Below are 22203 nucleotides of genomic sequence, written 5' to 3'. Positions count from 1 at the left end.
GCAAGAAGAATCGGCACAGGAGGCCATGAGGAGGGTGTGACAGCCCTCCCAGCCGCCCTGGGTCTGGTGCTTCAGGGAGTTTTCCCCCCAGAAGCAATGGCTCCTGTTCTGCCATCACCCCACAGCAGCCTGCTCCCACTGATGCCAGGTGAGGCCACAGAGCCTCTTGGCTGCAGGCTGTGTTCTGGGGGCCAGGCAAGGCCCTTCCATCCCCAGGGCTTCACAGCCTGTTTTGACACCCCCCCAACGCTGCTCCTCACTGGGCTGCATAGGGCAGAGCCCCCCCCCGGGCACTCCCCGGGGCTGCCATGGGCACAGCCCAGGGAGGCTGAGGCACAGGAGATGTCCTGGTGCTGGGCACTGAAGCCCTTTTGTTCTCCCCACCCAGTGACCCCTGGCTGGTCTTTCAAAGGCAGCCGAGGTGGAGCTGCAGTGTCCCCTGCCACCTCGGCTATAAATCACCCTGCTGTGATAAGGTAATTACCTTCTCCTTGAAACTACTCAGAGGAAAACCTATAAAGCTGCTGCCTTGTAAACACCACAATAAAGAGGCAGGACAATAAAACCTTGGCCAGGGTGGGGAAGGTGCTGCCTCTTGCTGGCCCCCAGCACCTCCCCGGGGCCACATCCAGCCCTGCTGCTCTCCCCGGGGAGGGGGTGGCACACAGCCCCCCCTGCCCCAGCAGGCTGGCTACATGCTGAGAACCCAGCAGCTGCCCTCTGCTTCTTGGGGCACAGAAAACCAGAGGCTTCCCTGTTCAGAAGACCCCGAGGTGGGCTGTGGGCTGCTGGAGCAGTAGAGCCTGTGTCTGCTGCCCAGTCCCACACTGCTGCCCCCTCCCCTCCAGCACTGTGGCTGGACAGGGGGTAGGTGGCTCTAGGGCTGCCAGCAAAGCCAGGCAGGAACTGCAGGCAGTGTTTGTTTTCACAAGGTTTCTTCTGGAGGCCTCTCCAGCTGGGGAACAGGCGTGGGGCAGGGGCTGGACCCTGCAGGCTGGCAGCAGGCACAACCATGGCAGGCACAGCAGAGGAGACACTGGCAGCTGAAGTGAAAACCTCTCCCCTGAAGCACTGATCCTCAGCCCCGATGGGGCTCAGCCAGGGCAGGGGCGGTGCTGGGGCCTGACAGTGATGCTCAGCTCTGCCATGCTCTTCCTCAGGACAGGCCCAGCCCCACACCAGGCTGCCCCTGCCCCAGGCTGCCCCACAGAAGTCACTGCCGGCAGGGAGCTGGCCCCACACAGCCAGAGAATGAGACTGCAAAGGGGGTTGAGGTTCTCAAACTGCTTGAGCCCCCCAGAAAGCAGCAGAGAGGATGGCAAAACACAGGAGGCAGATTTTGTATCCCAAAAGAGCTTTTACAAGAGGCAGGGCTTGTGCTGAGCTCTGTTCAAACATCCACCCCGAGGTTAGGGCAGCAGGCACTTAACTCTGCGTGCCCCACAGGCCAGCTCATTCCTGGAGCCATTGATCTGTCCCCAGCAACATCAGAGCCCAGTCCTCCCCCAGCAGCTATCAGCACAGCCAGCTCACAGCAAACAGAGCAACTGACAGCATCAGGAGGAGCAGGATGGGGACTCAGCTTCAGGAGCAGAAACAAAGCACCTGGGGTTTAAGGACATTGCTGCCCTCCAACAGCAGGGCCCCAGGGGCAGGAGAGCTTAGGGAGGCAGAACTCCAGCCTTGGAGGAGCTGCTTTGTTGTCTGGCTCGGGAGCACAGCACAGCCACCTGGAAACAGGGATCTGGAGCTTTGGAGGCCAGGAGGGGAGGCAGCAGGGAGGCACAGGCCAGGTGCAGGAGCCCAGGAGACAGGCAGGCAAAGGCTGTTTGCTCGAAGCTGTTCTTCAAATATTGGCAGGTTTGGGTTTACTGCAGGCCCCCAAGAGGGACAGCAGCTGCAGCCCCCAGGAAAACAACCTTCTGCCAGCCCCCTCCCCTGCACCAGGATTGTGAGTGCAGCAGCAGTGGTGAGAGAATGCTTCCAGGTGAGCTGAGAGCAGAGGCACAGCAGGAGGCAGCTGTGGCCCTGCTGGAGGCAGGGAGGGAGGGCAGCTTCAGAGCTCACCACACACAGTGGCACAAACAGGACAGGAGGAACAGTGCTGTGCCTCTTCCCCTCAGCCATGGGGGGCAGCTTCAGGCTCTGCCTCCAAGGGCAGCTACAGAATGCTCCAGCTGCAGTGTGTCAGTGTGGGGAAGGAAAACAAAGATCATCCTACAGGGACTTCATTGGCAGAACACAGAATGGGACCTCAGGAACCCTGAGCTCTGCTGCTTCTGCTTCTCCCCTCTGCTCCTGGCCAGCCTGCATGCAACTGACCCTGGCCTTAGGAGACAGGAAACCTAACTTCTTCTTACCAACTGCTCTGAGCTGTGAAGTCTCCCCCAATATCCACTTCTCTTGCAATCCTTTTGCCATCCAGTTAGCTCTTGGGCAAGAAAGGGGAGAAGAGAGAGGGGTTTGGGGGAAGCCAGGGGGGCCTCTCCTCGGGAGGGGGTTTCTGTGTCACCTTCTGGCCCTACTTAACTCCTGTGTCTTTTGTACACAGCCACTGCATCTCCTCCTGCTTGCACAAGAGCTTCCCACCGCTCCCCAGCTGGGTCTAGCTGTGCTTTATGTGGTGGGAGGGTTGAACTTCCACACATGGGGAGAGAGACAAAGTGACTCAGCAGCAGGAGGGAACTCCCAGCTGCCCTGTGCCAGGGGAAGCAGCGTGGTCCCCTCTGAGCCCAGCCAGAAGCAGCTGGTCCCTGGTTCTGCCTAGGCCTCTGTTAATTCGGTGGCCCTGGCATGGTTTGCCAAGACACCCTCCAGATACTCAGACACTTTTACCCTGGCTTTGCCCTCCAGCTGTTTCTCCAGCCCACCCAGGTGCTCAATGGCTCCTTTCACCACTCTCTCCCTCTCACACCAGTCCCTGTGCATCCCTCCTGCTTCGCTCTCTTCAGCTCCAGCCTTCAGGTACTGCAGGATGTAGGCCCCGATGGCAGCCCCCTGCTCCCCGATGCTCTGCTGTATGACTGGCAGGTCTGTGCTCCCTGCCAGGCTCAAGAGATGCAGCAGAGCCTGGCAGATCTGTGTCCTGAGGCTGGCACTGTACTTGAACTCCAGGAAGTCCTCAGTGTCTTCACTCTTCTGCAAGGCCAGCACCAGGGCAGCCCAGACCTGGCCGAACTGCTGCGGGGAGCCATAGCGCTGCCGGCTGCGGGGCACGGCGAGGGCCATGGCCGACTTGATCCGGACCTTGAAGTTCCTGCAGGACTTCACCACCGAGCAGAGGGCACTGTAAGCCTGGCTGCTCCAAGGAGCCTCGCCTGCAAAAGGCCAACCACCACCACAAGGCCTTTTCAGTCAGCCAAAGCACACCAAGCTGAGCTGGCAGGGCAGGGGCGGGGCAGGGGCACACACCCAGGGGCAGGGCAGGGGCGGGGCAGGGGCAGCGGCACACACCCAGGGGCAGGGCAGGGGTGGGGCAGCAGCACCCACCCAGGGGCGGGGCAGGGACGGGGCAGGGCAGCGGCACCCACCCAGGGGCAGGGCAGGGGCAGCAGCACCCACCCAGGGGCGGGGCAGGGGCAGGGCAGGCAGCAGCACCCACCCAGGGGCGGGGCAGGGGCACACACCCAGGGGCGGGGCAGGGCAGGGGCGGGGCAGGGCAGCAGCACACACCCAGGGGCAGGGGCGGGGCGGGGCAGGGGCGGGGCGGGGCAGCAGCACCCACCCAGGGGCGGGGCAGGGGCGGGGCAGGGGCGGGGCAGGGGCGGGGCAGCAGCACCCACCCAGGGGCAGGGCAGGGTTCCTGAAGACGTTGCCCAGCGCGTAGCAGGCGTTCCAGCGCACTTTCATGGTGGCCTCGCTCTGCACCGTGCGGATCAGGGCCTGCAGAGAGTCCTGGATGGCCTCCCTGAAGCGGGGGTTGGCCACGTGGCAGGGCTGCAGGAAGTGCAGCACGTTGCCCAGGGCTCTCACCGCGTTGCTCTTGACCTGGGGCACACAGAACACAAACCCAGGCCCTGGGCAAGCTTTGCCAAGCCTGCTGGGCAGCCACGCTCAGGGACAGGACCCGGCCCCTCCCTGGGCTCCCAGCTGGTGCTTCCCAAAGTGCCACCAGCAGGATCTCCCTGGGAGAGGTCAGCCTGAGAAAAAGCACCAAACCAAACCACCCAAACCCAAGCCAAGCAACCAAACCCCTCCTGCCCCCTGCCCTGGGACAGCACAGCCCAGGGCCCTGCTGCAGAGGCAGCCCTGGAGGCCTCCAGACAGCAGCCCCCCACGGGAGGGGCGCAGGAGGCTCACCCAGTGCCACCCCCTGCAGGCAGCTGGGACACCCCCAGCCAGAGCAGGTTGCTCACAGCCCCACACAACCTGACCTGCAATGCTGCCAGGCATGGGGCATCCCCCACCCCTCTGGGCAACCTGGGCCAGTGCCTCACCACCCTCAAACACTTCTCCCCAGTCTGAATCTCCCTCTTTCAGCTCAGGCCATCACCCCCTCTCCTGTCCCAGGCCCTGCTCAAGAGCCTGGCACCACCTCACTCAGTGGGCTCTCGAAGGACTGGAAGGCCAGCAGAAGGTCTCCCTGGAGCCCTCTCCTCCCCAGGCTGCACAAGCCCAAGTCTCTCAACCTCACAGAGGATTGCAGCCCTTGGACTGTGGCTGGGGCCTCCTCTGGACCTGCTCCAAGAGGTTGATGTCCTCCTTGTGCTGAGGGCTCCAGAGCTGCAGCTCTCCATCCACTGGGACAAAGCAGCCAAAGTGTCCTTTACTTTGTCACATCCAAGTGCAGCAGCTCAGGGCACTGAGAGCACCCCACCTCACCCCACCCCCCTGCCCATACCTTGTCTCTGTCCTTGGATGCTTCAGTTGCAGACCTCAACATCTTCAAGAGCAGGAGATCAGAAAACTCCTCCTGGAAGCTCTGTCCCATGGTTTCCCTGGGAGGGGAGGAGGAGAACCCTGCTGTGAAAGGCCAGCTGGGAGGATCCAGCCCCAGAGCTGTGGCTCTGAACAAGCCTCCCTCTTTTGAAGGCTGCTGAGCAGGGCAGCCCCTGCTGCATGTGACCACAATGGTTATTAATTGAACACCAAACTCCCAGTGCAAGGCAGCAGGGCAGCAAGGCACTGGGTGTGTGAGAGGAAACAGAGGGCAAGGAGGGGCTGTGAGCAGGGCTGGGGGCACTGCTGCCCCTGCTGGAAGTGTCACAGCAGGCTGGGCTCCCCTCGGCCCTGGCCCTGGGGAGGGGTCAACACTTATGAATCTCACCTCTGTGTGACAGGGAAAGCAAGCAGGGAGCCTGCAGCTGCACACAGCAGTGTGCCAGGGCCTGGAGGGGGCACAGGAGAGCTGGGGAGGGGCTTCTGACAAGGGCTTGTGGGGACAGGATGAGGGGGCATGGATTTACACTGGAGGAGGGCAGATGGGACTGGAGATGAAGAGATCCTTGAGGGTGAGGGTGGGGAGGCTCTGGCACAGGCTGCCCAGGGAGGCTGTGGCTGCCTCCTGCCTGGAGGTGCTCAAGGCCAGGCTGGGTGAGGCCCTGAGCAGCCTGGCTGAGAAGAGTGTAAAAAGAAACATCCCAGCCCCACTGGGGCTTAGGTGGAGCAGGGCCCTGTGTCTGTGATGCCAGGGGCAGGGGGGCAGGGGGTGTGTGTGTGTATGATGCCAGGGGCAGGGGGGTGTGTGTGATGCCAGGGGCAGGGGGGTGTGTGTGTGTATGATGCCAGGGGCAGGGTGTGTGTGTGTGTGTGATGCCAGGGGCAGGGTGTGTGTGTGTGTATGATGCCAGGGGCAGGGGGGTGTGTGTGTGATGCCAGGGGCAGGGGGGTGTGTGTGTGATGCCAGGGGCAGGGGTGTGTGTGTGATGCCAGGGGGGCAGGGGGTGTGTGTGTGATGCCAGGGGCAGGGGGGTGTGTGTGTGATGCCAGGGGCAGGGGGGTGTGTATGATGCCAGGGGCAGGGGGGTGTGTGTGATGCCAGGGGGGCAGGGTGTGTGATGCCAGGGGGCTGCAGGCCAGGCTGTGCTCACATGTTGATGATGAGGGTGTCTGTGAGGTTGCCCAGGGACCACGCCGCCTTGGCACGGACGTTGGGGGACTTGTCGTGCAGGGACTCCAGGATGGCATTTGCTGTGTCTGCCACAAACATCACATCCTGCCAAGGAAAAGCTGCTGCAGATCAGAGTTCAAGCCCCAGGGGGTCTCCTCAGCACACTTCTGGGCCTGCAGAGGCCAGCTCTGGCCAGACTCCTGCCGGTGGCACCTGGATGTGCTTCTGGTGCTCTCTGCACAGCTCCAGCGCTGCTCTTCAGCCCCCAGGCCAAGCCTGCACTCTGAGCAAGCTCAGCACCCTCCTGGGGAGGGTCACTGGGAGCTTCTAAGCTGCTGTTTGATGTTACTGGTGCTGCTGGTCCTTTGGATGGCAGCAGCACTGCCTGGGCTGCCAGGCTGGCACTCAGCAAGGGCTGCTCCCAGGCAGCAGTGCTGCCCCAGCCTCCCTGCTGCGCTGCCCCTCCCAGCCACGGCCCCTGCAGCTCCCTCCCCTGCCTACAGCGAGGGACTGCCTCCCAAAGTCTCACCATCAGCTACTGCATAGCCCTGCTCCAACCACTCACCTAAGGCTGCAGAGTCCTGCACTCAGCCAAGCTCAGCTCACTTCTGCTGTGCTCACAAACAGCCTCTTCCCCCTCCCCTAAATAAAGTTTAGTTCTTAGCTTGCCACAAACCTGAAGCTTCACAACACAGAAGTGTGAAACTCTACAGCTCTGGGCAGCTGCTCCCTGCTCAACTCTACCTCACCTCTTGCAGCTCCTCTGTGCCAGCTCAGCCTTCCCCACTTCTCCCCCTGGCAGCCCAGGGAAGATCCTCCCCTCCATTTTTCTGCTCTCACTTTGGCTTCTGCCTCCTCTCATCTAAAGCTGCACTGTTCAGCTCTCAAGAGGCAAGAGCAGCTCTGGAGGCAGTAAGGAAAGCCTACACACACACCACAGCCCAGCTCATGTGCCACAGCTCAGGGCCCAAAGCAGCACAGCAGAGCAGCTCTCACCTGCCTGAGGCAAGAGAAGAGGATGTAGACTCCCAGGGCTCGTGCAGCAGCAGCCTTCACCAGGGGGTTCTCGCTGTGGTTCAGGCCCAGCAGCAGGGTGACACACAGGATCTGCTGCTCACTCTGCAGGCAGGGCAAGAGAGACACTGAAATGTCAGGCACAGGCTGCCCAGGGAGCTGGGGGAGTCCCCAAGGGACAGGGTTTGGTGGCCATGGTGGTGCTGGGGGGAGGGTTGGACTGGAGGACCTTAGAGCCCTTTTCCAACCCAAACACTGCTGTGATGCCCAAAGATGCCTGGCCCACAAGCACCTGAAACAGCTCTGGCACAGCCTCTCCATGGAAGCCCCCATGCAGGGTAGAGCTTTAAGGTGAATTGTCTGGCACCTCAGGATGCCAGCCAGGGGATGGGAAGGCTCCCAGCAAGCTCTGATTGCTGTTAGAGAAGGCCACAAGGAAAAGGAAGCCAAAACATTAAGTATCCTGCAGACAGGAGGCAGGAGCCAGCAGAGGGGCAGCAGACTGCAGCAGCTTCCTGCCTGGCCTCACCCTCTCCCCTGGCCAGCCAGGCAGGCCAGGTCCATCCTGCACAGATTGTCAGCTCACTAACCCATGACCAAGATCTCTGTTTCATCAGAGCACAGGGGCAGAGTGGGCACCAACTTGCCCCCACTTGGCCACAGGGACAAGAGAGCATGGGACCAGAGTCCAGGGGGGTGGAGTGCACACTGTCCTCAGAGGAACCAGCTGGAGGGCTGCAGAGCTGCACCAGCAGCTGCTGGGCAAAGGAGGCCTGGCAGAGAGCTCCCCTCCAGAAGGGCACAGTGACACCAAAGGAGCTGCACAATGCAGCAGTCACACACTGCCAAGGCCTTCATGTTCCAAAGCACACTTCATGGTGCAGGGGAGAGTGAGGCCAGCAGGTTGGTTTGCCTCTGCCAGGGCAATCACTGCAGGCAGAAGGGGAACAAACCACACAGGCAAAGTGGTGAAGCTCAGCCTGTGGCTGCTAGCTCAGCTGCCCCTTAGCCAGCACAAGATCAGCCCTCCAGCCCTCCCTCCTGCAGGGAGATTCTTGCCCTCCACCTCCTGTGCACCACCCCCAAGGCTGAGTATTCCCAGCAGAGCCAGAGAGCTTCTGTCACCCAGGGTTTCATTGCTGGGGCAGGCCAGTTCCTGCCAGCATGGCCTTTGCCAGTCTCCAGCAGTCACAGCTGGGTCAGGATGGAAAGCAAGAGCAGTTCTGGGAGGTTTGCCACCCCTCTCCTCCTGAGCTGTGAAAGGCTTCACACTGCTGGCAGAGGGGAAGAAAGCCTCAGGAGGGAAAGATGCCACACTCCAAGAGCTCTCCTACCTGCAGGCTGCTGAAGGCTTCTGGCAAGATAGAGGACAGAGCATCACAGGCACTTGTCTGAAGGGTGGCATGTGGAGAGTTCTGCAGGGTGCCAGGCAAAGGGCCATTCAGCATCAGAGTCCAGAAAGTCACCACCTGCAGAGGCAGCCAGGTTCAGCTCCTGACCCTGAGCAGTGAGGCCCAGGTTCTGCCTTAGAGCAGGCAGGGACACAGCAGAGGGACTCCAGCTCTTGAGCCCCAAACCCCTGGTGGGCAGAAGCACTCTGAAGGCACTGCAGGGCTGCAGGCAGGCACTTGCTCCTTCTCCAGGCCACACAGCCTCACATGAGTCACCACTCCAGCCCTGAATCCACACAGCTGGGTGCTTTCATTCACCTGCCCACTTGCAGCCCAGTGCCTCTGGAGGTGTTTAGAGGATGCAGAGCTGTGGTGCTGAGGGCCAGGGGTTAGCAGCAGCCTGGGCAGAGCTGGGGAATGGTTGGACTGCAGGATCTGGCTCTGTGACTCTATGGCTCTGCAGAGAGCTCAAGAAGGGAAGCTGAGTGAAGTGTGACCCCTGAGGACCCCACACACCTACCCTGCTGACTGGAACTCTCTGATCAGGGGGAATGGCTGAGTCAGGTTTGTACTGCTGCAGCACACCAGTGCCCAGCTCCTCCAGAAGCTGCAAGGAAACAAAAAGCAAGGAGGACTTCATCAGGGATGACTCAAGCACCATGCAAGTGCAGCAGTCTCTGCCTAGGACCACACTTACTCACCCCCAGAGCAAAAAGCAAAGGCTCAGCACTGTTCTGGACTCTATTCTGTCCCCACTGGGGAAGAAATTAGAGGGGGAAATCTTCTTACCAAGTCCCCAGCCAGATCAGCACAACAAAAGAGGGGAAAGCTGGGAGCTCTCCTGGGGGTGCAGCAGCTGGTGCTAAAGCAGGCAGGGGCAGGGTTACAGTCTCTGCATTTCCCAAGCTTCCTGGTGACTCAGCAGAGCAACAAACTTCTGCTGAGGATTGGAGTGGAAGCAGAGGGAGCACTTCTGAGGCTGTCAGCACTGCATTTCCCCAAGAGCTGCAGCAGCCCCCAGCTCTTTGCAGAGATGCTCTGAAGAGTCCTCTCCTCACCTGACAGATAAACCCATCCCTTGTCTGCTCCTGCTCTTACTTTGGCTCCATGAAGCTGAATGGATGGATCCATTTCTTCCATGCACCTGCAAGCCACTTCTCCAAGTTCCAGGAAATAGCTCTGAGCCAGGGAGAAATAACCTCTCACAAGGAGAGCCAGCACCTAAACAAGGACAAGGAGCTGCAGTCAGTGTTTCCCCCTCCTGGGAAGCCCAAACACCCCAGACACAGAGAGAGAGGCTGGCAGTGGGCTCTCAGACTGCACTCTGATGTCACAGATACACCTTGCAGAGCAACTGCTAGAACACCCCAGCCAGCTGAAACCTCCCTGCTCCCTTAGCTGCCTCCAACAGGGTCACCAAGCACTATCAGGTAGCACCACCATGAATTATTGACTGCCAGGGAGGTGTCCTGCAGCCAAAACAAACAAGCAAGGGTGCCTGTAAGAGAAAAGCTCCCTGGCACTGCAGCCCCAAGCTGCTCAGGAGCCCCCATGGAGGTGCTGGCAGGAGGCAGAGCCGCGGTGCTGAGGGCCACGGCTGAGCACCAGCCCGGGCAGTCAGCAGTGGCTGGGCTGGGGGAGCTGCAAGGGCTCTGCCAGAGCAGGAGGCTGTGTGAGCCTGGCTTCCCAAGCTGTGCTGGTGCCCACCTGCAGGGCCTCCAGGCGCAGGGGGCAGGGCTCATAGAGGCTGGGGAAGGCAGGCAGGGAGGCAGCGGCAGGGCAGGAGTCCTCCCGCGGCAGCACCACGAGGGCCACGCAGAGCCGCAGCAGCCAGCAGGGCTCCGGGGAGCTGCCTGCTGGGGCTCCTGGGCACTCCCCTGCTGGAGGGGCAGCTTTTCTCCAGGGCTCAGAGCTGGAACGGGCAGGGGTTGTGCTCCCACTGCTGGCTGAGCCTGAGCAGCTGGGCTGCTGCAGCAGCAGCTGCACCTCCGGCAGCGGCGCCTGGGCGGAGACCACAGCGCCCAGCAGCGTCAGGCTGGAGACTCGGACGTTGACATCTGCAAGAGAGAAGAGGGCAGGGGCAGGACAGGGCTCAGAGGCTGCCTGGCCTGCCAGACTCCCTTGGGAGCTTGCAGAGAGACACAGAATGGGTTGGGTTGGAAGGGACCCTAAAGACCATCCAGTTCCAGCCATGGCAGGGACACCTCCACCAGCCCAGGCTGCTCAAGGCCTCACCCAGCCTGGCCTGGGACACCTCCAGGCAGGAGGCAGCCACAGCCTCCCTGGGCAGCCTGGGCCAGTGTCTCCCCTCCCTCACTCCCAATTCCTTCCCAATATCCAGCCTCACTCATGACACCACTCCACAGCAATCCATATGGATGGGTTTATGAAGCACTGTGTGGGGAAAGCCACAGCTGGATTGTAAGCAGCAGTGCTGAATCAGTGCCACCCAGGACCAACCACTCACAGAATTGATGAGGTTGGAAAAGGCCTCTAATGTCATTGAGTCCAACCCCACCATGGCCATCCAACCCTGTCCCCAGGTGCCATGAACACCTCCAGGGGTGGGGACTCCACCACCCCCCTGGGCAACCTCTGCCAACCCATCTCCATCTCATCTCCAGCCTAAGCCTCCCCTGGCACAACTTCAGGCCGTTTGCTCTCATCCCATCACCTGAGACTAGGGAGAATCCCACTCAGAATCAACCTCTCCCACCCCAAGAGGCTGCAGCCCCAGGGAATGCCAACCTTTGTGGTGAATGTAAGGCTTGATCTGGTTCCAGACCCTGGTGAGCAGCCCTGGCTTCAGGCGGTTGTAAGGAGCATTTGAAACCAAGTTTGCAAGGCACTGAAAGACAAAGGAGCACAGGGGGAGCAGTGCTGCCAGGGCCAGCCTGGCCTCCTGCAGATTTGCCTTCCCACTGGGAGTGCAGAGGGCATTCAGACAGCTAATTATTGGAGGGCACCTGAAAAGGAATGCCCCAAATTATCTGCTGCCTGGAAGCTGGTTCCCAGCCTGGCTCCCCAGGACTGAGCTCCTTGGCAGAAAGGCCAAGGCAATGACACCCATGGGAAGCTTCCAGCCCACCACACCACTTTCCTTCAAGAATCAGCATCATTAAGGTTGGAAAAGGCCTCCAGGATCATCCACTCCAACCAGCAACCCAACCCCACCATGGCCACCAAGCCCTGGCCCCAGGTGCCCTGGCCACACCTTTCTGGAACACCTCCAGGGGTGGGAACTCCACCACCTCCCTGGGCAGCCTGTGCCAGTCCCTGACCTCCCCTGCAGCAAGGAAATTGCTCCTCATCTCCAACCTAACCCTCCCCTGGCACAATTTCAGGCCATTGGGTACTTGGAAGAGAAGACCAAGCCCCACCTCCCTGCAACCTAATTGCAGAGAGCAAGGAGGTCTCCTCTCAGCCTCCTCTTCTCCAGGCTGATCACCCCCAGCTCCCTCAGCCTCTCCTCACCAGCCCTGCTCTCCAGACCCCTCACCAGCTTCACTGCCTCTGCTGTGCCCACCCCAGCACCTCAGTGTCCTCCTTAGACTGCAGTGCTGAACATTCACTGCCCTGGGCAGCAGCTGCCATGTCTGCAGTGCAGTTACCTTGACTACTTGTGTCAGTGTCTGAGAAGAGGACTCTGCCACCAGGGCGAGCAGCAGGCAGCGGTGCAGCTCCCTGATGCTGGAAGCAATAGTTACAGAGAAGGGAGTGAAGGCTCTCCTGTGATCATTGGCATCTTCAGCAACAGACAGAAACTGCTTAGAGCCTTCCAGGATGGCTGAGAGCACTTGGAGAGCACAGGCACGGGTCTGAAAGGAGAGAGCATTTCTGTTAGCCACTTGTGAGACCTCCTGGGAGCTTCATAAAGGTCCTTCTGCAGCAGAAGAATCAGCTCCAGCTACCCTGCCTCATAGCTTCCAGAGCCAAGCACAGGGACCCAAGCCTTTGCTCCCTTCACCAGCCCAGGCTCTTCTATCTCCTGGGGCCCAGTGACCAAGCAGCCACAGGCACAGCAGCCAGCTGCTGACTGAAGGCCAGAGACAACCTCCAAGATGTTTGTTTCTCCCCTCAGAGCTGCCTCACCTTTGGGGAAGGATCCTTCAAAGCAATAGTCATGAGGGACAGTGACTGGGGGCTGCCAATGCCAGGAGCATCAGGAACAAATGCTGACCAGTAGCCATATAGAACTCTCTTCTCTATGGACTTCACAGCAGAGAGGAAGCAGCCCAGAGCCCCCTGCCGAACGCTGGCTTGGTAAGACCTTCAAAGAGACCAGGGGGTGAATGAGAGCAGCAGTGAACAGCAAAGGGCTTCACCCCTGTCCCCCAGGGCAGTGGCTGCCTGTGAGGAGACATTTTGTTTGACCAACAACTCCAACCTCCCAGGCAGTGAGCCCCTGCCTTCCCCTCCTCTTGTACCACCACACAAACCAGAAAGGGAAAGTGATTTCCCCAGCAGCTTCCATTAAGGGGAAGCAGCAGGACCCTGGGGACACAGAGTCTGCTCACATGGAACCAGAGCTCCAGAACAGAAAGCATGCTTCAAGCTGAGACATCAGGGGAGACAGACTGGAGATGAGGAAGAAATTATTGAGAGGGAGGGTGGGGAGACACCAGAGCAGGTTGCCCAGGGAGGCTGTGGATGTCCCCTGCCTGGAGGTGCTCAGCACCAGGCTGGATGAGGCCTTGAGCAGCCTGGGCTGGTGGAGGTGTCCCTGCCCATGGCAGGGGGTTGGAACTGGATGATCTTCAAGGACCCTTCCCACCCAGCTCTCTCTGTGACTCCAAGAGCCCAAGCTCCTCAGCACAGCAGCACACTCTGCTGCCAGGCTGTATGCCCACAGGAACAGCAATCACCTCACTTTGCTCTGTATTCCACCTTCAGCATCAGAGTATTCTGACTCACTGCTGCTGATTCTCTTCCAGCTGCTGTGAGGTGCAGACAGATCCTTCCCCATGGGCAGCTGGGCAGCACCTGATGGCTGAGCCTGGGGATCCAAACCAGGCCTGCTCTGCACATCCCCCAGCTGCAGCTTCAGCATCTCTGCCCCAAGGGCTGCTTCAGCTCCTGCATCACCCAAATCTTCTCCTCCTTCTTCCCCAGACTCTTCCTTCCTCTGTTTGCCTTTGGACTTCTTCCTTCGGCCCTGTTTGAAGGTGAGAAGCAGACACTGAGCACAGAGCCTGGGAGTGCAGCCAGGAAGCTGAGCAGGCAGCCCCTGGCTGTGCAGCTCAGGGACACATGGCTGGGAGCTAAACTGACTGCCAAGGCAGAACAAAAGCAGAGCTTAACACAATGCCTCATGGCTGTGTCATCAATATAGCAAATCATCAGCAACCAGAATCAAATGATGCAGGTTTCTGAGAGCAGTTTTCAGATGAGTGAGAGCAGCTCTGGAGAAGAGCCTTGGGGGTGCTGGGGAGCTCCCCAGGAGCCAGCAGTGCCCTCCTGCAGCCCAGCAGGGTGGCCAGCAGGGCAAGAGAGGGGATCTGCCCCTCTCTGAATAGCCTCAGATCAAGCTTTGGCCTCTATCAGTCAGCCAAAGGCTCCCAGGAAAACTTGAGAAATCAGATCCCCCCAGGAGGGGCTGCAGAGGAGCAGCAGGGAACACTGCTGCTGTTGGCATTCACACCTGCCAAGAGTCAGCTTCAACCTGACTCCACAACCTGATTTTCTCCAATGGCTGTCAGGTAATCAATAACCCCAGATATGCACAGGCTTAGAAAATCACCTGGGGAAGGATGAAGGAGCACAGAGGTGGGAGGAAATCAGGGAGGAAATCAGGCTGTGGATGAACCTGACCCCAGGGAAGAGCCAAGCAGCTGTGCAAGGGTTAGGAGAGAAAAATGTAACTTACAGGATGCAAAGCTCTGGCTGCTCTGCAGGCCCCAGGCCCAGCTCCCTGCAGGCCCCAGCCCCAGCTCTCTGCAGGCCCCAGGCCCAGCTCTCTGCAGGCCCCAGGCCCAGCTCCCTGCAGGCCCCAGCCCCAGCTCTCTGCAGGCCCCAGGCCCAGCTCCCTGCAGGCCCCAGGCCCAGCTCCCTGCAGGCCCCAGCCCCAGCTCCCTGCAGGCCCCAGCCCCAGCTCTCTGCAGGCCCCAGGCCCAGCTCCCTGCAGGCCCCAGGCCCAGCTCCCTGCAGGCCCCAGGCCCAGCTCCCTGCAGGCCCCAGCCCCAGCTCCCTGCAGGCCCCAGCCCCAGCTCTCTGCAGGCCCCAGGCCCAGCTCCCTGCAGGCCCCAGGCTCAGCTCCCTGCAGGCCCCAGGCTCAGCTCCCTGCAGGCCCCAGGCTCAGCTCCCTGCAGGCCCCAGGCCCAGCTCCCTGCAGGCCCCAGGCTCAGCTCCCTGCAGGCCCCAGGCTCAGCTCCCTGCAGGCCCCAGCCCCAGCTCCCTGCAGGCCCCAGGCCCAGCTCCCTGCAGGCCCCAGGCTCAGCTCCCTGCAGGCCCCAGGCCCAGCTCCCTGCAGGCCCCAGGCTCAGCTCCCTGCAGGCCCCAGGCTCAGCTCTCTGCAGGCCCCAGGCTCAGCTCCCTGCAGGCCCCAGGCTCAGCTCACTGCAGGCCCCAGCCCCAGCTCCCTGCAGGCCCCAGGCTCAGCTCCCTGCAGGCCCCAGGCCCAGCTCCCTGCAGTCCCCAGCCCCAGCTCTCTGCAGTCCCCAGCCCCAGCTCCCTGCAGGCCCCAGGCCCAGCTCTCTGCAGTCCCCAGCCCCAGCTCCCTGCAGTCCCCAGCCCCAGCTCTCTGCAGGCCCCAGCCCCAGCTCCCTGCAGGCCCCAGGCCCAGCTCTCTGCAGTCCCCAGCCCCAGCTCTCTGCAGTCCCCAGCCCCAGCTCCCTGCAGGCCCCAGCCCCAGCTCCCTGCAGGCCCCAGGCTCAGCTCCCTGCAGGCCCCAGCCCCAGCTCCCTGCAGGCCCCAGCCCCAGCTCTCTGCAGTCCCCAGCCCCAGCTCTCTGCAGGCCCCAGCCCCAGCTCCCTGCAGGCCCCAGCCCCAGCTCCCTGCAGGCCCCAGGCCCAGCTCCCTGCAGGCCCCAGGCCCAGCTCCCTGCAGGCCCCAGGCTCAGCTCCCTGCAGGCCCCAGGCTCAGCTCCCTGCAGGCCCCAGCCCCAGCTCCCTGCAGGCCCCAGGCTCAGCTCCCTGCAGGCCCCAGGCCCAGCTCTCTGCAGTCCCCAGCCCCAGCTCTCTGCAGTCCCCAGCCCCAGCTCCCTGCAGGCCCCAGCCCCAGCTCCCTGCAGGCCCCAGGCTCAGCTCCCTGCAGGCCCCAGCCCCAGCTCCCTGCAGGCCCCAGCCCCAGCTCTCTGCAGTCCCCAGCCCCAGCTCTCTGCAGGCCCCAGGCCCAGCTCCCTGCAGGCCCCAGGCTCAGCTCCCTGCAGGCCCCAGCCCCAGCTCCCTGCAGGCCCCAGCCCCAGCTCTCTGCAGTCCCCAGCCCCAGCTCTCTGCAGGCCCCAGCCCCAGCTCCCTGCAGGCCCCAGGCCCAGCTCTCTGCAGTCCCCAGCCCCAGCTCTCTGCAGTCCCCAGCCCCAGCTCCCTGCAGGCCCCAGCCCCAGCTCCCTGCAGGCCCCAGGCCCAGCTCTCTGCAGTCCCCAGCCCCAGCTCTCTGCAGGCCCCAGGCCCAGCTCCCTGCAGGCCCCAGGCTCAGCTCCCTGCAGGCCCCAGCCCCAGCTCCCTGCAGGCCCCAGGCCCAGCTCTCTGCAGTCCCCAGCCCCAGCTCTCTGCAGTCCCCAGCCCCAGCTCCCTGCAGGCCCCAGCCCCAGCTCCCTGCAGGCCCCAGCCCCAGCTCCCTGCAGGCCCCAGGCCCAGCTCTCTGCAGTCCCCAGCCCCAGCTCTCTGCAGGCCCCAGCCCCAGCTCCCTGCAGGCCCCAGCCCCAGCTCTCTGCAGTCCCCAGCCCCAGCTCCCTGCAGGCCCCAGCCCCAGCTCCCTGCAGGCCCCAGCCCCAGCTCCCTGCAGGCCCCAGCCCCAGCTCCCTGCAGGCCAGGGATTCCTGCCTGGAGATGAGTAACTGCTGCACTGAGCCCAGCTCAGGAAAGCCACCCTGTGCAGTCAGCTGTGCTCCTCAGCTGAGCCTGCAGAGCAGCCTCCCTCAGGGCAGAGGTTTCAATCAGCATCTCCAGAGCAGCTGAAGTGTCTCACACAGAGCTGGCAGGCACCAGCTCCAGGCTGGGTGACACAGCTGCAGCACACAGCCTGCTGCAGCACACAGCTCAGCTTACCCCTGGCTGCTTACAGGTGGCTGGTTCTGGCTGCTCCTGTTTGAGAGGTGACCTTCTGTCATACTGAGGCAGGGGGGCTGGGTACAAGGCTGGGGGCACCTCTATGCTCAGTCCTGGCAGTCCATGGAACATGCACTTCTGCAACAGCAACACAGAGTTAGCAGCTCCACAGGAGGAGGCTGCAGTGAGCTGGAGCTCAGTCTCCTCCCATGCAACAAGTGACAGGAGAAGAGGAAACAGCCTCAGGCTGTGCCAGGGGAGGTTCAGGTTGGAGGTTAGGAACAATTTCTTCCCAGCAGGGCTCTCAGGCACTGGCAGAGGGAGGGGGTGGAGTCCCCAGGCCAGGGATGTGGCTCTGGCTCAGCAGTGGTGGCACTGTGAGCTCTGGGGGAGCAGTTGGATGTCAGAGCTCTCTTCCACCCTCCAGAGATTGATGTCTCTGTGATTCTTTGCCCTTTTGGTGCACAAAGCTGTGCTGTACACTCAGGTGGTGTTCAGCACTGTTCAGCTGGGCTTGTCAGCCTTCCCCCAGGGCTTGCCTGCCCCCATGCTGTGCAGGAGCTGAAGTTCAACCATGCCTAGGCAGGTACAAAACCTGTGGAGCTTTTCAGTGGGCCCAAAAGCAATGAGCCTCCTTTACCCCACCTGCTGTGGGCAGTGGAGTGAGAATGCTGGGAGGGAAGCTCTGGGGCTTCTGCTTTGCCTCTCACACTGCATTGCCCCTCAGGGTCAAGCTTCTCTGCTCCCTCTCCTTCCCACCTTGACAAGCACCTGGGACAGGCAGCTCCCAGGGCCTGCCTCCTTCTCCAGGAGGAGAGAGGTGTTTACCTTTAACACTGCCAGAAGAGAGCCAATTTGGTCAGTCTGCATCAGCTTCATCTTCCCACCATTGAGGAGGGACTGGATACCCTTCAGGGCACTTTGCAGCAGCTGGAAACCAAAGCACACAACTAATGAACTCTCCCTTCCCCAGCCTCTGAAGGTTCACATCTCCCAAGTGACTCCTGAGGCAGTTATGGATTTGCCCAGCACCATCCCAGCTCCACAGACTGCCCTGGGCTGGAAGGAGCCTCAGAGGGCATCCTGTCCAACCCCCCTGCAGGCAGCTGGAGCAGGCTGCCCAGGGCCACAGCCAGGCTGACCTTGAATGTCTGCAGGGGTGAGGCCTCAAGCACCTCCCTGGGCAGCCTGCTCCAGGGTTCATCTCTTAGGCTTATTAAAAGAACACTGATTCAATTAAGGCTGTTTGAGCAGAGCCTCAGCTGCCAACACCCCAAACTCCAACACTCCACTAGCACACTCTCCTCACTGGAGCATTCCAGACTCTCACTCACCATGCAAAAAGTGATGTCATCTACTTCAGAGGTTTTGGCAGTCTGCAGCACACTGAGGAAGGTCTGGAAGCAGACACTCCTGTAGGGCTCCTCCAGGTAGGACTGCCCAGGCACACTACAATTACAGCAGGAAGGAACAAATGGTTGATTTGCTGCCCCCAAGCCCAGACCTGAGCCCTCTGCCCCAGAGGGGTTGGTGACCCTTTGAAAGGGAGCAGCTCCAGCACTAGAGAGGACAGAAGGAAGCCTCCTGCACAGGGAGCAGGGTGTGCCTTGCAGCTGCTCTGCTCCTGTGGCCACCTCCTCAAGGGCACTGCCTCTCCAGCAGGGCTGGGCAAGCTTTCCAGGCAAAAGGTGGCACTGCCAAGGGCCTGGGAGTGCTTTTTGCCACTTCCTGAGCTCCCATGAAGTCTGGGCCACCTGTATGTGCTGAAACATTTTCATCTGCACTTACTTACTGCACAGAGAGAGGGCAACCACAGCACTTCACCTGTGCTGCCCTGAGTGCCCTTTACTGAGGGGTGCCAACTGCTGCAGCAGATTTAGAGCCATTAAGCAAAGTCCTCTGTAATGGACTCCTAAGCAGCTGGGTCTAACACATTTAATCACCTCAAGCCACCCACACCCTTGCCTGCACTCACAGGACAGCTCTGATACTGCAGTGATCTTCCTGACATTAGACTCAGGGAGCAGCTGAGGCTGGAAGGGGCCTCTGGAGATCATCCACCCAGCCCAACATCCCTGCTTGATGTAAGGTCAACCAGAGCAGGTTGTCCAGCACTGTGCCCAGGCAGGTTTGAAGTATCTCCAAGGACAGAGACTCCACCACCTCTCTGGACAGCTCATTCCCTTATGCTCAATCAGAATCTCCCCTGCCTCTTGTCCCTCCCCTGGGCAGCACTGAGCACAGCCTGGCTCTCTCTCACTCCCTGTCACCACATGTTCATATCCCTGCTGAGCCCTCCAGGCTGAACAAGCCCAACTCCCCACACAGCAGCAGCAGCATGTCCCAGGCTGCCAGATGTTGTCTTCCCTTACATGAAGCAGCTCTCCAGGCTTCACCTACAAGTGCTGAAACTCCAACCTTTTGTGGTAGTTTGCTTGAGGTGTGCTTTAATTCAACCCAAACCATCTGTTCAGGGGCACCACTAACCAGAAAGCTCTTTGGAGCACACCCAGTGGTCTGCTGATTTCATTAAGTGCTTGCTTGCCCACAGCCTGCTCAGTCCAAGCTCTTCCCAGAGAGCAGCTAAGGAAGATTTGCTGCTGTGGCATCACTGTTTTCACATCTGGAATGGAAGAGTGGATGGACTCCAACAGGGCAGCAGTGAAACCCTGTGGCTGACCACTTCTTATGCAAAATTACCCCCAAGGACCATTGCAGGGCCCCCACAGTGCAACAACTGATACCTTCCTTGCCCAAACTCAGCTCTCTAACAGCACTCCTGGAAGGCTGAGTGGGGAGAGAGACACTGGGACAGGCTGCCCAGAGAGGAGGTGGCTGTCCCCACCTTGGAGGGTGTCAAGACCAGGCTGGATGAGGCCTTGAGCAGCCTTGGGCTGGTGGAGGTGTCCCTGCCCATGGCAGGGGTTGGAACTGGGTGAGCTTTAGGGTCCCTTCCAAGCCAGCCCCTCCTGTGGTGCTGTGAAGCCAGAGGTGAAGCAGCCTTGAAGTGCTGCAGCTTCACATTTCAGACTCATGCAGACAGGTCCTGACCCTGCTGCTCCCAGCACAAACAGAGCAGCCCAGCTGTCCCTGCTCTAAAGCAGCCTCCCCAGCAGCTGGGAAGGTTGGCACCCACCTGAGGCAGAGGTTTGCCATGCTGTGCACCGCTGCCCTCCGGAGCTCCAGGTGGGGCTGAGCGGCGGCGCTGAGCTGCAGCAGGAGCCCAGCCTGGCCCAGCAGCGCTGGCAGGTGCTGGAAGCAAAGAGCAGGACTCAGCAGGGCTCAGAGCTGCCTCTCCCCTTTGCCTATGCTACACAACCAGGCTGCCAGCTGCAGCTTGAGACTCCACAGAGAGGCTGCCCAGGATCTCAGCCTGCCCAGCTGGAAGGGACCCCAGGGCCCCCCAGGCTCAGCCCCTCTGGGCAGCCACAACTTCCAAACCTCCCACCTGGGATTGAAAGAGTGTGGGGACTCAGGGCTGGGGGGCCACTAAGCAAGCTGCAGCCTGCAGGAATGGAGGTGTTCAGCATGGGAAGGGCTCTTGGCTCTTGGCACAGGCACCTGCCAGAGCTGGCACTCAGCTGCTCACAACCATTCAGGCTGGGAAGGACCTTTCAGACCATCGAGTCCAGCCACAGACCCATCACTGCCACAGCCCTCAGCACCACAGCTACACAGCTCTGAAACCCCTCAGGGGTGGGGACTCCCCCACTGCCCTGGGGGGTCTGGGCCAGGGCTGACAACCCTTTTGGGGGAAGAAATTGCTCCTCATGTCCAACCTAACCCTCCCCTGGAAGATTTCCTCTTGCCCCTCAGTCAGCATTTAAAAGGGATCTAATCTTAGCCTGAGAGGTGGGACAATGGGAGAACCTCATCTTCCTCACTCTCTCAACAGCTAAAGGATGCAGACCTTGTGTGGTTACCTTCTCCTGGCATGCAAACTCACCTGCTGACACCTAGGGCCATTGTTGTAAAGGAGAGCTGCCAAGGCTTGCAGGATTTCAACATGGGTCCAAGAGCTGCACTGCTTCAGAGCAGAGATGCAGTAGGAGAGAAGAAGATTCAGGCTCTGTTCATCAACCACCACCTGTTGGAACAGGCAAAGGCTGTGGTCAAGACAACATCAGCAGGTACTGCTGAAGACAGCACAGTGGTGACAGACTCAGGTGATGTGGCTGCTGAAGGCCAAACCATCACAGCATCAGCCCACACTCAGCAGCTGGAGACATCAGCACAGGCCTCCCAGAGCCAGAAGGGTTTCTGGGGGTGCACTGCTGCTGCCAGGGCTGCTTTTAGGTGAGGAGCTCTGCCAGAGCCACAGAGAGCAGTACAGGGAAAATCCAAGAAACTCTGCACGAAGGCTACCCCCACAGCCCTGCCAAGGGACCCCAGAGGCCTCCCAGCTTAGCAGGGGACCCAGGGAGTCAGCAGACAGGGAAAGAAGGGAGGAGACCAAGCTTCTCCTACCTGAAATCTGTTAAGCAAGTGATAGACAAGCTGACAAAACTTGCTGACAAGATGCTCCTGATGAAGGTGAACCAGCTGACAGCCCTGGACAAGCAGCGCACAAACATCCTGCAAAAGAAAGCTCACTACGGAGAGACTGCAGAGCCAGGACGGAAACCAGCTCCCCAGCTGAGACACGTGTGCGGGACCTGCCCACGCCTGCGGGACCTGCCCACGTCTGCGGGACCTGCCCACGTGTGTGGCTGAGCGCTGCAGGGCAGGCGGCGGCAGCGCCGGGCCCCCCCGCTATGGGCCAGCCCCCATCGGCCATTCCCCGGGCCCCCGGCCCCGGGCCATCCCCCTGCCCCACGGCCGCGCTCCCCGGCCGGGCCCCGCGGTACCTGCGGGCTGGGCCCAGCCGCCGGCCCGCAGCTCTCCGAGATGAGCTGGTCGAAGAGCAGGTGGAGCTCGGTGCGCCGGCGGTCACCGTCGGGCCGCTCCACGCCGGGCTGAGGCCGCAGGGCTCCTAACCGCGCCAGGTAACGGCGGAATGAAGCTCCCGGCTCCGGCTCCTGCGGTGCCGCCGCGGCAGCCATCTTCCGCCCGCCCCGCCCCGGCGCTATGGCAACGCGCGGCGCTTCCGGGGCGGCTACGGCGGCCGGCAGGGGCCGCGAGACCTGCGAGACCTGCGAGACCTGCGAGCGGCTGGGGCGGGGCGGGCCGCGGGGGGCGGGGCGGGGCGGGCCGCGGTGGGGGGGGCGGGGCCCTACCATGGGCGTCGGGGAAACGCCAGAAGGAGCAGGGGGAGCGGCTGGGGAGCGGCTGGGGAGCGGCCGGGGAGCCCCGCGCTGCCCCCCGGGGCCTTCCGTGCTGGGGCTGGCATCGCCCCGCGCTGCTGGGCTTCGCCTCCGAGGAGCCTGGGGGTGACAAAGGGGGAGCCCCGGGGCGCGGCCGCAGGTCCGGTGCCCGCTCTGGAGCCGGGACGGGCGCACAGCCTGCCTGGGTCCCTCGGGTGCGCAGGCAGCAGCACCTGGCACGGCCGAGGAGCCGCGGGCCGGGGGCTGTGTGCAGGAGGTGGCAGGGCCTGGGGCTGCAGCAC

General features: G+C 61.5%; 1 protein-coding gene across 1 annotated transcript; it reads right to left on the bottom strand.

The window, feature by feature from the left end:
* Positions 1-1337: 1337 nt before the first annotated feature.
* Positions 1338-21700, bottom strand: HEATR6 (HEAT repeat containing 6). The gene is made up of 20 exons (XM_068154957.1): positions 21506-21700; positions 21126-21233; positions 20605-20745; positions 19795-19910; positions 17993-18107; positions 17487-17588; positions 16659-16796; positions 13320-13609; positions 12547-12724; positions 12066-12272; positions 11203-11302; positions 10162-10511; positions 9553-9675; positions 8975-9061; positions 8398-8532; positions 7046-7168; positions 6030-6154; positions 4841-4937; positions 3783-3987; positions 1338-3317 (listed from the first exon to the last, which is right to left on the bottom strand). The coding sequence occupies exons 1-20, from the start codon at positions 21698-21700 to the stop codon at positions 2764-2766; spliced, it is 3489 nt and encodes a 1162-aa protein (XP_068011058.1). The 3' UTR covers positions 1338-2763.
* Positions 21701-22203: the final 503 nt, after the last annotated feature.

Source organism: Melanerpes formicivorus, unplaced genomic scaffold (genome assembly GCF_026170545.1).
Source record: "Melanerpes formicivorus ecotype bairdi unplaced genomic scaffold, bMelFor1.0.p_v2 SCAF_29, whole genome shotgun sequence".
Classification (NCBI taxonomy): domain Eukaryota; kingdom Metazoa; phylum Chordata; class Aves; order Piciformes; family Picidae; genus Melanerpes; species Melanerpes formicivorus.
This window is presented reverse-complemented; position numbering and strand designations above follow the sequence as displayed.

Bases quoted from the DNA above. Each gene is read 5' to 3' on its own strand.
- HEATR6 (XM_068154957.1), bottom strand. From the start codon at position 21,700: ATGGCTGCCGCGGCGGCACCGCAGGAGCCGGAGCCGGGAGCTTCATTC. The intron at 21,234-21,505 runs GTACCGCGGGGC...TTTCTTTTGCAG, and splicing joins CGGCTGGGCCCAGCCCGCAG to GATGTTTGTGCGCTGCTTGT. The intron at 3,318-3,782 runs GTGGGTGCTGCT...GGCCTTTTGCAG, and splicing joins GAACCCTGCCCTGCCCCTGG to GCGAGGCTCCTTGGAGCAGC.